At 34.3% G+C, this 18535-nt stretch overlaps 1 protein-coding gene across 1 annotated transcript in view; it reads left to right on the top strand.

The window, feature by feature from the left end:
- The window catches only part of LOC138701919 (alpha-1-antiproteinase S-like), a 70607-nt gene that overhangs the window by 20400 nt on the left and 31672 nt on the right, over window positions 1–18535 (top strand). Inside the window, exon 2 of the mRNA XM_069829281.1 lies at window positions 17765–17874. Coding sequence (XP_069685382.1) covers window positions 17765–17874 — 110 coding nt within the window. The remainder of the gene's footprint in view (window positions 1–17764; window positions 17875–18535) is intronic.

The raw sequence follows: 18535 nt of genomic DNA, 5'->3' as shown, positions 1-18535 counted from the left end.
AGTGTGTGTGTCTGGTGGAATTTCCTTGCGATAACGCACAGCTAACTACAGGTAGGCCTGTTGTTGCATTACTAGCACACGAGAGTCTACTGATAGTGAAAGTGAAAACCACGCAGTCTGTAGCACACGAACATACTTGTATAGTCTGAACGGGAACCATCCTTGCCTGACTTTACGAGGGTTGGAGTCGGGACTGTCGGTACGCTTTGATACGCTTTGGCCCTCTGTGCGCCTGTTTACTATTGCAGATGATAGATAAAATGAGGGGAAGTTGGAAAGTGTTGGTGAAATGGTAGAGGGAAACGGTAGTGCCCGGAGAAAAAATCCTCGGCGTCTGCTTTGTCTATCACAAATTCCATCACGACCTGGCCGGAAATCGAACCCTGGCTGCCTGGATGGAAGACCAGTGCGCCAGCACTTATCCACAGACGCGGCGAAATAGTATGTTAGTATAGATCTCAAAATTGCCTGTTACAGTACTACCACAAAACTTCTTTCATTTCCTTTGTATAGAGAGAGAGAGAGAGAGAGAGAGAGAGAGAGAGCGCGAAGTTCGGCTGGATCCAGAGGGCTATAATAGAGCTCTAGGCTGGATTCCCTTGCTCAGCTAGCTACAAGTATTATGTGTTTGTGTTACTAGCAGGCAGATCTACTGATCATAAAAGTCAACACCACATGAACTTGCTGTATAGTGATACAGTCTGTCGTTCTGGTCACGCAGGATAGAACGGGAACCATCTTATCAGGTCGTCTAGTCACGTAATAACTCAATGCTATATTTGCCTGTTGATTTCTTAATTGCTTGCCAAATTATGGTTGCCGAAATACTAGCCTCAGCAGTAATGAACTATTTACGTAGTCACTTTCACATTCTTGTAAAAACGGGAAGTGCTCTGACGAATATGAGAGTTTAAGCAACTCTCACGCTGCTAATAATAATAATAATAATAATAATAATAATAATAATAATAATAATAATAATAATAAGAATAGTCTAATAATGTCTTCTTTAGCACGCCATCGCAGAAAATTGTATTTCGACGAATATTATAATTTTAAGAAACTCTCATAATAATAATAATAATAATAATAATAATAATAATAATAATAATAATAATAATAATAACAACAACAACGATAATAAGAATAGTCTAATAATGTCTTCTTTAGCACGCCATCGCAGAAAATTGTATTTCGACGAATATTATAATTTTAAGAAACTCTAATAATAATAATAATAATAATAATAATAATAATAATAATAATAATAATGATAATAATAACAACAACAACGATAATAAGAATAGTCTAATAATGTCTTCTTTAGCACGCCATCGCAGAAAATTGTATTTGGACGAATATTATAATTTTAAGAAACTCTCATAATAATAATAATAATAATAATAATAATAATAATAATAATAATAATAATAACAATAATAATGATAATAATAACAACAACAACGATAATAAGAATAGTCTAATAATGTCTTCTTTAGCACGCCATCGCAGAAAATTGTATTTCGACGAATATTATAATTTTAAGAAACTCTCATAATAATAATAATAATAATAATAATAATAATAATAATAATAACAACAACAACGATAATAAGAATAGTCTAATAATGTCTTCTTTAAAACGCCATCGCAGAAAATTGTATTTCGACGAATATTATAATTTTAAGAAACTCTCATAATAATAATAATAATAATAATAATAATAATAATAATAATAATAATAATAACAATAATAACAATAATAAGAATAGTCTAATAATGTCTTCTTTAGCACGCCATCGCAGAAAATTGTATTTCGACGAATATTATAATTTTAAGAAACTCTCATAATAATAATAATAATAATAATAATAATAGTAATAATAACAACAACGATAATAAGAATAGTCTAATAATGTCTTCTTTAGCACGCCATCGCAGAAAATTGTATTTCGACGAATATTATAATTTTAAGAAACTCTCATAATAATAATAATAATAATAATAATAATAATAATAATAATAATAATAACAACGATAATAAGAATAGTCTAATAATGTCTTCTTTAGCACGCCATCGCAGAAAATTGTATTTCGACGAATATTATAATTTTAAGAAACTCTCATAATAATAATAATAATAATAATAATAATAATAATAATAATAATGATAATAATAACAACAACAACGATAATAAGAATAGTCTAATAATGTCTTCTTTAGCACGCCATCGCAGAAAATTGTATTTCGACGAATATTATAATTTTAAGAAACTCTCATAATAATAATAATAATAATAATAATAATAATAATAATAATAATAATAATAATAATAATAATAATAATAACAACAATAATAACAATAATAAGAATAGTCTAATAATGTCTTCTTTAGCACGCCATCGCAGAAAATTGTATTTCGACGAATATTATAATTTTAAGAAACTCTCATAATAATAATAATAATAATAATAATAATAATAATAATAATAATAATAATAATAATAATAATAACAACAATAATAACAATAATAAGAATAGTCTAATAATGTCTTCTTTAGCACGCCATCGCAGAAAATTGTATTTCGACGAATATTATAATTTTAAGAAACTCTCATAATAATAATAATAATAATAATAATAATAATAATAATAATAATAATAACAACAATAATAACAATAATAAGAATAGTCTAATAATGTCTTCTTTAGCACGCCATCGCAGAAAATTGTATTTCGACGAATATTATAATTTTAAGAAACTCTCATAATAATAATAATAATAATAATAATAATAATAATAATAATAATAATAATAATAACAACAATAATAACAATAATAAGAATAGTCTAATAATGTCTTCTTTAGCACGCCATCGCAGAAAATTGTATTTCGACGAATATTATAATTTTAAGAAACTCTCATAATAATAATAATAATAATAATAATAATAATAATAATAATAATAATAATAATAATAATAATAATGATAATAATAACAACAACAACGATAATAAGAATAGTCTAATAATGTCTTCTTTAGCACGCCATCGCAGAAAATTGTATTTCGACGAATATTATAATTTTAAGAAACTCTCATAATAATAATAATAATAATAATAATAATAATAATAATAATAATAATAATAATAATAATAATAACAACAATAATAACAATAATAAGAATAGTCTAATAATGTCTTCTTTAGCACGCCATCGCAGAAAATTGTATTTCGACGAATATTATAATTTTAAGAAACTCTCATAATAATAATAATAATAATAATAATAATAATAATAATAATAATAATAATGATAATAATAACAACAACAACGATAATAAGAATAGTCTAATAATGTCTTCTTTAGCACGCCATCGCAGAAAATTGTATTTCGACGAATATTATAATTTTAAGAAACTCTCATAATAATAATAATAATAATAATAATAATAATAATAATAATAATAATAATAATAACACCAACAACGATAATAAGAATAGTCTAATAATGTCTTCTTTAGCACGCCATCGCAGAAAATTGTATTTCGACGAATATTATAATTTTAAGAAACTCTCATAATAATAATAATAATAATAATAATAATAATAATAATAATAATAATAATAATAATAATAATAGTAATAATAACAACAACGATAATAAGAATAGTCTAATAATGTCTTCTTTAGCACGCCATCGCAGAAAATTGTATTTCGACGAATATTATAATTTTAAGAAACTCTCATAATAATAATAATAATAATAATAATAATAATAATAATAATAATAATAATAATAATAACAATAATAACAATAATAAGAATAGTCTAATAATGTCTTCTTTAGCACGCCATCGCAGAAAATTGTATTTCGACGAATATTATAATTTTAAGAAACTCTCATAATAATAATAATAATAATAATAATAATAATAATAATAATAATAATAATAATGATAATAATAACAACAACAACGATAATAAGAATAGTCTAATAATGTCTTCTTTAGCACGCCATCGCAGAAAATTGTATTTCGACGAATATTATAATTTTAAGAAACTCTCATAATAATAATAATAATAATAATAATAATAATAATAATAATAATAATAATAATAATAACAACAATAATAACAATAATAAGAATAGTCTAATAATGTCTTCTTTAGCACGCCATCGCAGAAAATTGTATTTCGACGAATATTATAATTTTAAGAAACTCTCATAATAATAATAATAATAATAATAATAATAATAATAATAATAATAATAATAATAACAACAACGATAATAAGAATAGTCTAATAATGTCTTCTTTAGCACGCCATCGCAGAAAATTGTATTTCGACGAATATTATAATTTTAAGAAACTCTCATAATAATAATAATAATAATAATAATAATAATAATAATAATAATAATAATAATAATAATAATAATAACAACAACGATACCGTAATAAGAATAGTCTAATAATGTCTTCTTTAGCACGCCATCGCAGAAAATTGTATTTCGACGAATATTATAATTTTAAGAAACTCTCATAATAATAATAATAATAATAATAATAATAATAATAATAATAATAATAACAATAATAATAATAATAATTGCCGTCAAGAACTCAAAAGGAGAATAGTAATGAGAAAGCAAGCTTTTAATAGAAAAAGGAACACCTTCCGCGGACTTCTGGAGAAAGCACTAAGGAAGAGGCTAGTGAAGTGTATTGTATGGAGTGTAGCATTATATGGGGCAGAAACATGGACATTACGACGAAGTGAAGAATAGCGACTAGAAGCATTTGAAATGTAGGTATGGAGAAGAATGGAGCGTGTGAAATGGACAGACAGAATAAGAAACGAAACTGTGTTGGAATGAGTGAGAGAAGAGAGAAGGATGCTGAAACCGATCAGGAAGAGGAAAAGGAATTGGTTGGGTCACTGGTTGAGAAGAAACTGCCTTCTGAAAGATCCACTGGAAGGAAGAGTTCGGGGCAGAAGAAGATATCAGGTGATAGAAGACGTTAAGATGTATGGACCATATGCGGAGTCTAAGAGAAAGGCAGAAAATAAGAAAGACTGGAGAATGCTGGGTTTGCAGTGAAAGATCTGCCTTTGGGCAGAACAGTATGAATAATAATAATAATAATAATAATAATAATAATAATAATAATAATAATAATAATAATAATAACTGCTGCCAAGAACTCAAAAGGAGAATATTAATGGCAAAGCAAGCTTTTAATAGGAAAAGGAGAATCTTCTGCGGACCTCTGGAGAAAGAACTAAGGAAGAGGCTAGTGAAGTGCTTTGTGTGGAGTCTAGCATTATATGGGGCAGAGACATGGACATTACGACGAAGTGAAGAAACGTACTAGAAGCATTTGAAATGAGGGTATGGAGAAGAATGGAGCGTGTGAAATGGACAGACAGAATAAGAAACGAAGCTGTGTTGGAAAGAGTGGATGAAGAGAGTAAGATGCTGAAACTGATAAGGAAGAGGAAAAGGAATTGATTGGGTCACTGGTTGAGAAGAAACGGCCTTCAGAAGGATGCACTAAAAGGAATGGTGAACGGGAGAAAAGTTCGGGGTAGAAGATAACAGATGATAGAAGACATTAATATAAATTATATGAATCATATGCGGAGACTAAGAGGAAGGCAGAAAATGGGAAAGACTGGAGAATGCTGGGTTTGCAGTGGAAGACCTGCCTTTGGGCAGAACAGTGTGTATAATAATAATAATAATAATAATAATAATAATAATAATAATAATATTCTCTCTACCTCCCCCACCACACCTGAGTCGTTGTAAACGAACTAATTTGACTCTATAGATTGATACTGTAAACCTGGATTCTCAAACAGTAAAGGTTCTTTTTTACATCATGCAGCTAACAAGAATGCGCAATCGTACGTATGTTACAATCTTTAAGTAGGTTTATAGATATATTTGTTTTTATTTGAAGATTGCAAGAACTTGATGTCAATTAATGAGATTCAGGCATTTGCTTCACCGAACGGTGCACTTTAAGGTCACTGTAATTATTTAAACCGAACGTCTGCTTCGACAGTGACCTACATTGAAAGTCACACAAAGATGTAATTACCGTTAACGAGCTTCACTTGTTTTTCACTTCTTTGATTGCAATGATCTAAGGTTGCCATGCAATTGGATCAGCATAATCTGAACAAACAAATATTGATTTATATATATAGGGTTATTATTGGGTTTGATGAAAAGTTTGTAGCGTTTTTTCGTTGACGAAAGTTTTATTTAAGATGAATATAAGGTAGAAATTAATCAGTAATAGTATTAATAATATTCTCCTACGTTATTAATCACTTTCTCTCAACGTTGGGGCAGTTTTTCAATTCCGTGTCTGAATAAATCTGCTGGTTTGGAGTTAAAGAAGTCAAGTTAAGTTTGTGAAGCATCTTTGTTATTAAAGGAGGACTTAAAGATTGTTGGATAGAGAACGGGGAGAAAAAAAAACTGAGGGTGCAAGATCGGGAGATAGATTTTCATGACTGTATAGTTGATGATGGTTACTTTTTTTTTTACATAACGAATGCACATATCCCTGGTAGAGGGGAAGAGAAAGGCCTGATGGCCTTATCTCTACCAGGTTAAACAAACAAACAAAAACAAACAAATAAATAAATAAATAAATAAATAAATAAATAAATAAATAAATAAATAAATAAATAAATAAATAAACAAATAAATAAAATATTCAGAAGCTTGTTTGGGTTGTTATTCCTATATTTGCTGTCTATTTTGTATGTTCATTTTGCATTTTTTCTCTTTCAATATAATAAATTAGGAAACTCATTTTGTGTTTTTCTCAGTAGCCCTACTATTCTCATGGAGAATCTTTGCAACCTGAAAATCACTAATTCTTGGTCTTACCCGATTTCATTTTGTCACGAACTGAACCAGCGACTTCAATTCCTTAATTAATGCACGATAACAAAGCATGTACAAGGGCCGTCTCTCAGACGCATTTTTATAGTCTGGGTGTTTATTAGTAATATGTCAAGAAGTGTACCGCCATGGTGGACTCTAGTAAAAGGTCGGAAGGCGCAAACTTGGGAACATGTGCATCAGGCATCAGTCTTCTTACGAGCGCGTGGTGTATACGATTTAAGCCTTGCTTTCTCGTATTGAAGAATATTGACAATTTATACTGAATCTTTCTTTTAAAGTTTTGGCATGAAATTAGCCAAGTATGGATTTATAAAATGATCCTCGCAAACATTTCAAACAGCATACGATATAGCAGGTGCTCAATATGATGTCCATTCACAGTAATGCATCCTTCTGCCCTACGTCTTAGGGAATTACACAAGTGTCCATAGCACCTTACATATTACCGAACAGATTGAATGGTGCAATGTATCATCATTTCACAGCAAACTAATTGTCTGCCTTGCTGGAGGAAGTGAATATTTTCAAAGGCTAAAGATGTAATTGATGCATGATGGAGCACCAGTCCATTTTCCCCGAAATGTTCGAAAACGCCTAACACAGACATTTGATGGGCGATGGATTGGTCGGGAAGGTCCAGTACGTTGGCCTGCCCGTTCCCCGGACCTTAATCCCTTGGAATTTTGGTTGTTGGGACAATTTAAGGCTTTGGTGTTTGCAACACCCATCAATGATGTACAAGCATTAGAGGAGGGCGTCTTCAATGCCTGCCAGCACATCGTAGACCAACCAGGAGTATTTCATAGCAAACAAATTGCTGGAGGAAGTGCCATATCTTCAAAGGCTAGAAATGTGGTTGAGGCATGATGTAGCACCAGCTCATTTACACCGAAATGTCCGAAAACGCCTAACACAGACATTTAATGGACGATGGATTGGTCGGGAAGGTCCAGTACGTTGGCCTGCCCGTTTCCCGGACCTTAATCCCTTGGAATTTTGGTTGTGGAGACAATTGAAGGCTTTGGTGTTTGCAACACCCATCAATGATGTACAAGCATTAGAGGAGCGCGTCTTCATTGCCTGCCAGCACATCCTAGACCAACCAGGAGTGTTTCAAAGAGTGCGTGATTCTCTAAGTTCTTGTTTTGGTGCATACTACCTCCTCTCAAAATATGGAACACAGTGAAACCTCGTTAATTCGGACCCCGATAAGCTGGACCTCGCTTAATCCGGACAGGCAGAGAAAAAAGGGAAGGAAATACATTCCAAAATGTTTCAAAAGAATATAAACTTGTACTTCAAACCAACTTCTGCAGCAAGAGTTTCAAATGATTCAGAGCCAGGTCCGCTGGGCACATAATCGGAATTATGGATATCATGTACGTACTGCATTGTATGTAATGCTTTACATTTTACTGTACTGTATAGTGTATTTAGGCCTATGCTCTTTAAATACACCATAATAAACGAGTTTTGATGCTATATAAACTAAACGGAGTTTTAATATACTTTCTACTGTTTTTTTATTGGTTGTTTATTTAACGACACTATATCAACTACTAGGTTATTTAGCATCATGAGATTGGTGATAGCGAGATGGTATTTGGCGAAATGAGGCAGGGATTCGCCATATATTACCTGACATCCACCTTACGGTTGGGGAAAACCTCGGAAAAAACTCAACCAGGTAATCAGCTCAAGCGGGGATCGAACCCGTGCCCGAGCGCAACTTCAGGCCGGCAAGCAAGCGCCATGACCGACTGAGCCACGCCGGTGGCTTCTACTGTTTTTTTTAGGTTATTTAAGTTAACTTGACTTTCGTTAAACTGGTCAACTTATCCCCCGATTAGTACGTATTAATGAGGTTTTACTGTACTTTTTTTAGCACCCTATATTGCCTTGTTCACATAAAAACTGTTTTTTTTTGCAATGTTTACTTATTTTGTAATTGGGCGTGAAACTAGTGGTAGACTGGTAGACCTTGGCTCTATTAGGACTGTTGCGTCACTGATTATTGATATTTACAGTCATTTATCAGACCACAGCAGTATCAGGTCTACTTTTGACAAAACCAGATCAAATTATCAAGCTTTGTTAGCGCTTCCACAATGTCTATTTAACGAAACGGCTCAAATGTAGCTGGAATTGTTGTATTTCAGGGAGGGTTGTGAAAGGGAAGCTTTTGTCCTGCTTACTTTTATTAACACAAAACAAATTAGCGTTACTGATAGCTAGCTACGCAGGAAGTAAAATAGACGCGCACGTAAAAATGTGTAAAATAAAATAAATATAAGTCGTCCATTTCATAGTCTCTCGTCGCAGTGGTGATAGTACAGGGACATCATTTTATTTTTACTTGCATTTTTATTGTACCTGCATTTCTGAATGTACTTCACTCCCACCCCTTCACTAATGTCCTTGCTCGCGTCAGACACACAAACTTACGGCCGCTGTTGCATTCGAAGTTTTCAAGCAGTGAAGTAAACACTGCAGTGTATAGTGTGTTTCAGAAATATGGTTGCGTTTTCTATAGAAGAAAGAACCTATATTAATAATATCGTACTAAAAAATTATATTCAAGAAACGATAAATTCAATTTCAGAGAATGTGCTTCAAAATGTTTTTAATAATATTCGTAAAGAATTGAAGCCTGCATTGTAATGAACGGCAACCATTTTCAGCAACTTGTTTAAAAATTCAGATTAGCTTATTTTGAATTGAGGTGGCTAGAAGCAAAGGAATGCTAGTGACATTTGTAATAACATGAGTTAAGTGCATCCAGCGTAAGCTAAAGTATCTAAAAATTTTAGTGGCAAAGGGATATTTTAATCGCATCACATATTAAAATTTAAATAAAAAATTCACCGATTTTACGAAAGCTTAAATATTTAAACCCCATTTTCTCAAAAGTAACTTAAGTGCACTTACAGCCCTTTACTTATTACCCCACCTCAATTTAAGTGCACTCTCTATATTGTATGTTAACATCAATAATTAATATGCTAAATAAAGTAGACATTACATAACGAACATAGCTACCTGAAAAGTTGAGTTTTTGAAAAAAATGTTACTACTCTACTGTATTTTGATAAATTCCGTAAAAGTGGTGATCAAACTGAAAATCATAATATCGTATTTCCCTACAACATAAATGGATACACTACTTTTCTCTCCTCCTATACCTAGTAAAATGATTTGTTTACATATTGCACTAGTAACATCAAACTCCTGCAATGGAAGGGGGCAACAGTGTTTCCGAGTATAGCCAGGTTATTGTTAAAAATGTTGGTAAAAATAAAGTGATGTCCCTGTATTATGTTTACGTTCACTGTACGGGAGAGAGAAGTTTGAGCAGAGATTAAAAAGTACAGTTACACGATGTGCAGTAACGGTTAGTATGTCTCACTGTGAAACGAGTCGGTCCGGGTTCAAATTCTGGCTGGTACAACTTGCATATTTTTTTTGCGAGGTTTTCTCTTCAACTAACTGAAACACAAATTGCTGGGTAACTTTCGGCGTTGGACCTCGGCACTAATTTCGTCGTCATTACCACACACAAGTGGGAAGTTCGTACCAAAACAGTAGATTTCAGCTGAGTACAGCGAGGAGTATACTGTACATGTCACCCGCGCCTCGACCTGCTCCCGTCCGCTACAGACGCAGTTCTCATAAACAACGTATAGTGGATCTGTGTACAATCGTGAATAGTTAGAAGAATATTGTTAGTTCATATTAATACTTTAGGCTCTGAACAAAGTGAAATATTCTGTTATTATTGTTATTTACGTAATGTTATGCATGATTCCAAAAAAGTAAACTCATTTTTTATTAAATATTGTACAAACAGGAGTGTGTAACACGTTTATTTTTTCCCGGATTATTATTGTTGTTTAGTCAACTGTCCGAAGACAGGTCTGAACCTCACAATGATACCGAGAAGGCACCACTTATGAGGCAACTAGGCCAGGAGATAATGGGGTAGGGTGGCCAGTCCCTTTCCCCCTCCATTGCATACATCTCCGACTAGCAATATATTACACTAGTCAGACTTCAGATGCATACAAACAATATTGTTCTTCCTTTGACACATACCTATCGTCAAGCGAGAATTACTGCCTGATAATTAATAGATGTAGGCCTACATATTCTTCGTTAAATGTTGACGTCTCGTGCTGCTGTACATTCGGTTGCGTTACAGTCCAAGTTCAACATCGGAATTACGATATGAACTTCCTATCTGTCATTACAATAAAAATGAAAAATTTTCTTGAAAACAATCATGCGTTTAATATTATATGCCACATATGAGATACATTATTAGATTCACAAACTAGTTGTTCACCTGATGATAGTAAGAAATACTGTATCATATTTTAGGTTTGCTCCAGTAACATATTGTGACGTAGAACGAATATTTTCAGAGCACAAATATTGTTTTTATTTTTTCTGAACATAAAAGGAGCATTTCTTTTGATAAAATGAAAATGTTCATTGTTATTTCTCATTTTTTTTATTGGGTTATTTTACGACGCTGTATCAACATCTAGGTTATTTAGCGTCTGAATGAAATGAAGGTGATAATGCCTGTGAAATGAGTCCGGGGTCCAGCACCGAAAGTTACCCAGCATTTGCTCGCATTGGGTTGAGGGAAAACCCCGAAAAAACCTCAACCAGGTAACTTGCCCCGACCGGGATTCGAACCCGGGCCACCTGGTTTCGCAGCCAGACGCTCTGACCGTTACTCCACAGATGTGAACTTATTTCTTATAATGAGGCTAGAATCATAATTATATACTTTGCATGTTATTTTTATATGTATGGGTAAATTATTTTAGATTGGGAGTTACGAAGCTTGTAATTACACATTATTGTTTTTTTTTTAACTATTTGTTTATTATTTTCTTGTTCTAAGGTCGTGTACGATTGGAGCACAAGTTTGGTTACCACCTGGCTGTACAGTGAAATCTCTTCTTACGGACACACCCAAGATACGGACACTCCTCATATATGGACAGATTTTTATGTCCCAACTGAATTAACATAGAAATAATGATAAATTTAACTCTCGTTTACGGACACTCTCAGACACGGATACGGACAGCTGTTTCACAGTCCTAAAGCTTGCTTTACCTCCTGACTGCGGACAGAACTTGGATTTCAAGACCTAATGTGTTACAAAAATGGAAAATTAAGTTTTGAGAACTATACAGAAATTCTTTAACATGAAAGAAGACAATAAGGATCCCAGCCGGCTACCCCTTGTTAGCTGGAAGCAGGTGGATAAACAAAATCATAAAATTTAACCTGTCTGATGGGTCCAAAGTTTCCGCGATCGTGAAATTGTATTCGACACATGATGGCATTAATAGGAATATTCTATTCACTTCAATCAGTTGTACTGTTTCCAAAGACATGGCACCTGAACGTATAGGTTAAGTTGAAAACTGTAAATTACAGTACTGCATAATTGTAGACCTAGAATAAAACTGAATGGCACAGTACTGTATTTTCCATTTTCGGTCTTATCTACTGTATAGTTCAAAGTTGCAAAGAATGTACTGTGGTATACTGTATTCAGAATTAAACTATAGTAATACATTTCATTTAAAGCGTGAAGGGATACATAATGCATATTATAAATTTACTGTTAGATTGGGGAGCTTCCCTCCCAATAAGGGACACCTCCCAGATGCGGACAGATTATTACGTCCCTTCGATGTCCCTAAATGAGAGGTTTCACTGTACATGTTTGTCGTTCTGGTTCATTGACATTGAGAGGTGCGCTACTACTTTTCATTCGGTAGAGATATAGTCCAAGCTCAGTCAACTTAACAGTTTTGGTACCAACTTCCTAGCTCTGGTCATGATCATAGCCCGGGTTAAGTTAATGGTGCTGCGTGCTATACTTGTAGGCCTACAAGAGCGCGACCGTTCGGCGACAAATAATTCACAAACATTCTCTACGCAATATTGACAGCAGTAACACAGATATCAGTCGTGAAACCTACAGGGACATCATTTTATTTTTACTAACATTTTTAATATTAACTTGGCTATACCTCTGGATCATCGCCGTTTGCTACCCCCTTCCACGACTGTAGTTCGATGATACTGGCGTTATATACAAACAAATCACTTTACTAGGTATAGGAGGGACGAAAAGTAGTTCATCCATTTACGTAAACTAGGAAATATTGCGCTTTGAGTTTGATCATTTTCATTAGGTTTTGTTGAATCAAAATACAGTACAGTATTAACAATGAGTGTTTTTACTCACGAACTGAGTTGTCCATGTGGACGTATTCATTATGCAGTGTATATTATACTGTCTACAGCACATCAGCGTACACTATAGAGAATGAAGTTAAATTGAAAAATAATCATAATATGGATATGTAAATGCATTTTTTTAAATGGTGGCCGTTTATTTCGATACAGGCTTCAATTCTAATGTGCATATTATTGCACTATAGAATATTGTACCTAATCCCAATTACCAGTTTCGTCCTTCGTACTAGTAACTCATGTTGAAATAATTCTGTACCTACTCTAAAAAAGAGTACCTTACGTACTGTAAATTCAATCTTCACTTCTGCCCGATCCGAAAAGATAAAATTACTCAGACATACTATCTACTATCCGTCCAAGTGATTATGTCGTAGGGTCATAGAAAGGGAGGAAATCACGTGACAGTTAATTAACTTAACGAGACCCTTTTATTTAAGTTATTTTAAACAGTTGTATAATATTACGTAGACGTCCAATTCTTAACAGAAATTAATGTTCTCAGAAAAGAGCTAAGACAGCCCAGCCACTAGTTGGCGAATAAAAGCTGGTGGGGGAAACCGGGTTACGACGTAGGCAAATGGACGACAGTACCTGTGAGAAAATGATTCAATATTGAAAGCTCTTTCGTCACTGGAAAACGCGAACATATTTTTGGAACGTACTGTTTACTATGATCGTAAGGTTACTATGACTGTATGTATATATGCGGTCTTGGATCTGTGTGGAGGACGGTTGAACTTCATTAGTAGAAGGAGTGGGAGTGAAGTAGATTCAAAAACTCAGGTAGAATAAAAATTGAAGTAAAAATAAAATGATGTCCCTGTATAATAGTAGCAGCAGCAGCAACAACAACACAATATCAGTATTGAAGGTTACAATATCAGTAGCAAGAACTACCCAAATACAAGTAGCGAAAACAACAATAGTAACAGCAGCAATAACACAATTAGCCTACCAATAGCAAAAACAACGATAGTACGGTCAGTAACAATGATAATAATGAGAACAATATTATTAGCGATTATAGTCAATCCCAGACAGCGAACTGGTGATGCAAGGAGTAGGAAATAGTCGGCAATGTTAATGCAAGACTGCCTGGATGTAGGTATTCACTTTCCTTTCGCGTGACACGGTGGATGAGTATTCCGCAACGGCCAATCAACAGTTTGGTTACGCCGTTCGCAGTGCCGTTGCACTTCTTTTGTTCTCCCTGTCGCGATATGCAACCATGACTCAGGACAGTTCCCTTCCTTGATTAGCAATAGATAATTGAACAACTCGGTCGTACTTCAATTCAGTGGCGTACGCAAGCGGGGAGTTACCGGGTTTGAACCTCCCCTTAAACTTTTTTTTTTGACAACATATTTGAAGGGCTCAGAGCCAAAGGCGACCAACCCACAATTTTGTATTGTTCATTATTAAACCTTTTTTCAAAACTATACATTGTTGTTATAGATTCATGATATATTTTTTTTGTATTTATTCAATGTAGACAATTTAAAATAAATTGTGAATCCAATAATTTTTGTAAGGATCCTCTTAATATCAACTCTTATTACTCATTTTGTAATTGTGGGTTAGTCGCCTTTGGCTCTGAGCCCTTCATTTAGATTTGAGTATTTTTTAATCCATAATCGTTTTCCCTTCTCTAATTTTTCACAGAGTAACAAAATCTACATCGACATAAGGCATAGTCCTCCTACCCCTCCTTCAATATATTCCCTGTGCTTGGTGCTGCAGCACGTACGAATTATAACAATGCTATCTTTATTACAGAGAGACCTACCGTCTAATACCGACCTTATAATAAAATGAAGCCAACACAATATGAAATTAAACTTAACCTACGGTTTGTTTACGGCGATCATTATAAACGCTGTCGATGATCGTCAGGAAGTGGTTTATTTATCAGCGTACATCGCTGTCAATTCTCATTTGTTTTGCTGCCATAACTCGATTCAATATTTCTACATGACCTTCTCTGAATATCGATTATTGAACATGTATACGGCGATATGCGTCCTGAATTTGCTTCAGAAGCAACCTTCAGCGATCTGCGTCGTGTCCAACGATCTACGTTGGCGATCATCGCTGTACCATAGTCTAGTATATACAGTCACGAAGCTTGAGTTGTGAGGGTGCTAGGAACAATAGACTGTGCTGGTACTATTTCGCATTGTTTGTAATGAGGCGATATTAGCGATCCTAGTGGTTAGCAACTATCTATGGATGCATATTTACTACGTATTGAGCTTCGTGACTATATATACTAGACTGTGCCCTACCATGCGCATTCATTTTAACTGCTAGCAACTCCAGGAGACAATCGCCAGCGATGTGTGCACGGCGATGATCGCTGTAAACAAACCGCAGATATATTGTGAAACATAGTGAAAAAATTGTTTCGACAGTTCTGTAGTGCAGATGTTAAATATTTTGCATTGTCGATTTTAAACTCATTTTAAGAGAGGTATTAGCCACCGGCATAGCTCGGTCGATTAAGGCGCTTGCCTGCCAATCCGGAGTTGCGCTCGGGCGCGGGTTCGATTCCCGCTTGGGCTGATTACCTGGTTGGGTTTTTCCGAGGTTTTCCCCAACCGTAAGGCAAATGTCAGGTAATCTATGGCGAATCCTCAGCCTCATCTCGCCAAATATCATCTCGCTATCACCAATCCCATCGATGCTAAATAACCTCGTAGTTGATACAGAGTCGTTAAATAACCAAGTAAAAAAAAAAAGAGAGGTATTCACCCGTTCATTTTCAGTTCTGACTTTATAGTGAAACGTTCGTTCAACATTTGTGCATTTGACAGTTCATATTTTAAATATAAACTTCTTGTGCAAGTATAATAATGGCATAAGTATTTTTTATTATACAAGATTAAACAGAAGTTAAAAATTTGTTAAAAATTGGATGACCGTGAAAAATTACGTTTCAAAGATTTTATAAGCATATTCAAGAATATGTTCTATTATATATTAGAACACAGTATAATATTAATAAATACACCGTAACAATATAATAATAATAATAATAATAATAATAATAATAATAATACGCAAAATTTAAAGAACCGACAATGTAAATTGTAAAGAAAAATGTATATAATAATGACCCCCCCCCTCGACAAAATTCTGCGTATTCCACTGCTTCAACGAGATGTCTTTGGTATTGAAAAGTCGTACATAGTCAACTTGATTACATAGTAGACGTTGGTCCTAGGTTTAGGGTTACCATAAGACCATCATAAGAGAACACTTCCTATAAAGGGACACATCTTTTTGAGAGAAAAAAACGTTGGTATTACATTAGTTTACAAGACATATCGGTAGGCTATATTAAACAAAATAGCACACTATCAAACTGCATTTAAGAAATGGTGTCCACATCTGTGGTGTAACGGTTAGCGCGTCTGGCCACGAAACCAGGTGGCTCGGCTTCGAGTCCCGGTCGGGGCAAGTTACCTGGTTGAGGTTTTATCCGGGATTTTTCCTCAACCCATTATGAGCAAATGCTGGGTAACTATCGGTGCTGGACCCCGGACTCATTTCACCGGCATTATCACCTTCATCTCATTCAGACACTAAATAACCTGAGATGTTGAAAAAGCTTCGTAAAACAATCTACTAAAAAAAAAAAGAAATAGTAACAATAAAAAAGAAAAAAAAAACGCTAATATACTATATTCTGTGAATTTTGAGAAACTTGTGACTTGCCTTTATATTTGCATATGAGTAATACAGAAACTTACAAATTTAGGCTATCCGAATTTAAAGTAATCGAAACTATGCTTACCATATCTAGTTGAAGTTCCATGCTTCTTTAGTTTTGATATAAAACTTCTGGTAAGTTACAGAAAATATTTTACAGTTTTAATCTTAATCATTACATTCACCCAACGTTTCACTGTCTTTATTAATTTTTGTCCCATGGATACTATTTTGATGAAGAAATTTCCGCCAACAGTTTCTGGCTTCCCAGCAAGTATTTACATAAACCTTTGAGATCTACACCTTTCATATTTTCAATGTTACATTAAATATCGTCGCTTGCCTCCAAAATCTGCTATGTGTATTTAAAAAGATTTTCCAGAAGAAAGAAAAAAGCATTGTCACTTTTAAGTCCATTGATTTTCCAAGGTACTTTCTGTATAAGTTCAATCATTATACAGTATGACAAATGATCACAGCAAAGCCTTAAAGTGCAGTTCGTTTACACGTGTGAACTGCGCGGTACAACTTTGCTTTCCTAATAACCGAGAGTCGACCCTTTCTTTTTGCCGCGCAGTGTACACTGGGGTTTGTCGCTGACTAAACAAAATAAAACATAACATTATCTAGTCACGTAGACATATTCGTGAAATGCGTGTGTAGGTGTGTGTGTGTGTGTGTTTGTGTGAGTGTGGCTCGTCTTTCGAGGACTATTACGCATTCTGAAGAAATATGAATATTATCTGGATTTTATAACACGTAGAGGAACTACATATTCCATGTGCAAACTCAACTTCAGGAAACTGAATCTCTTCCTCTGTGTGTTGTAGCTGTGCTATGCTGTTTGGTGGCAGCAGTGCCGCTCGCTCATGCTGATATTCTGAGTGGCGTGCAGTTGGTTACTGATCTCAGCAACAGCTTCGTTCCAAAACTGTTCCAGGTGAGTTATAAGAATTCAATTCGTCCATAGTCTGTCTGTCATTCTATAATTCAATTACTCAACCAGTCAGCCAGCCAGTCCGACACTCACACACACTCACTCAATCACTCAATAAGCCAGTCGTTTCAGCGAGTCAACTCAACCAATTAGCCGAATCACTCAGCTCAGTCACCCAAATCAGCCAATCGGTCAGTTAAATCAACTCAATCAGTTGACTCAGTCAATTCAAATCAGTTAGTCGAGGCAGGCAGGTCAACCGAGTCAATCAGTTTAATCAGCTCAATGAGTTAGCCAATCCATAAGCTCAATCAAGTAGCCAAGTCAGTCAACTGAAATTAGCAGAGACAGGCAGCTCAATCAGTCGAGCCAATCAGTTTAGTCAGCACAATGAGTCGGCTAACCCGTCCGCTCAATCAATTAGCCGAGTCAGTCAACTCAAATCAGTTAGCCGAGACTGACAGCTCAATCAGTCGAGTCAATCAGCTTAGTCAGCTCAATCAGTCAGCCAACTCGTCAGCTCAATTAATTAGCCGAGTCAATCAGCTCAAATCAGTTATCTGAGACAGGCAGCTCAATCAGCTCACTGAGTCAGCCAACACGTCAGCTCAATCAAGTAGCCAAGTCAGTCAACTCAAATCAGTTAGCCGAGACTGACAGCTCA

Source organism: Periplaneta americana, chromosome 6 (assembly GCF_040183065.1).
Source record: "Periplaneta americana isolate PAMFEO1 chromosome 6, P.americana_PAMFEO1_priV1, whole genome shotgun sequence".
NCBI lineage: Eukaryota > Metazoa > Arthropoda > Insecta > Blattodea > Blattidae > Periplaneta > Periplaneta americana.
Note: the sequence above shows the minus strand (reverse complement) of the source record. Positions and strands in the feature narration are given on the sequence as shown.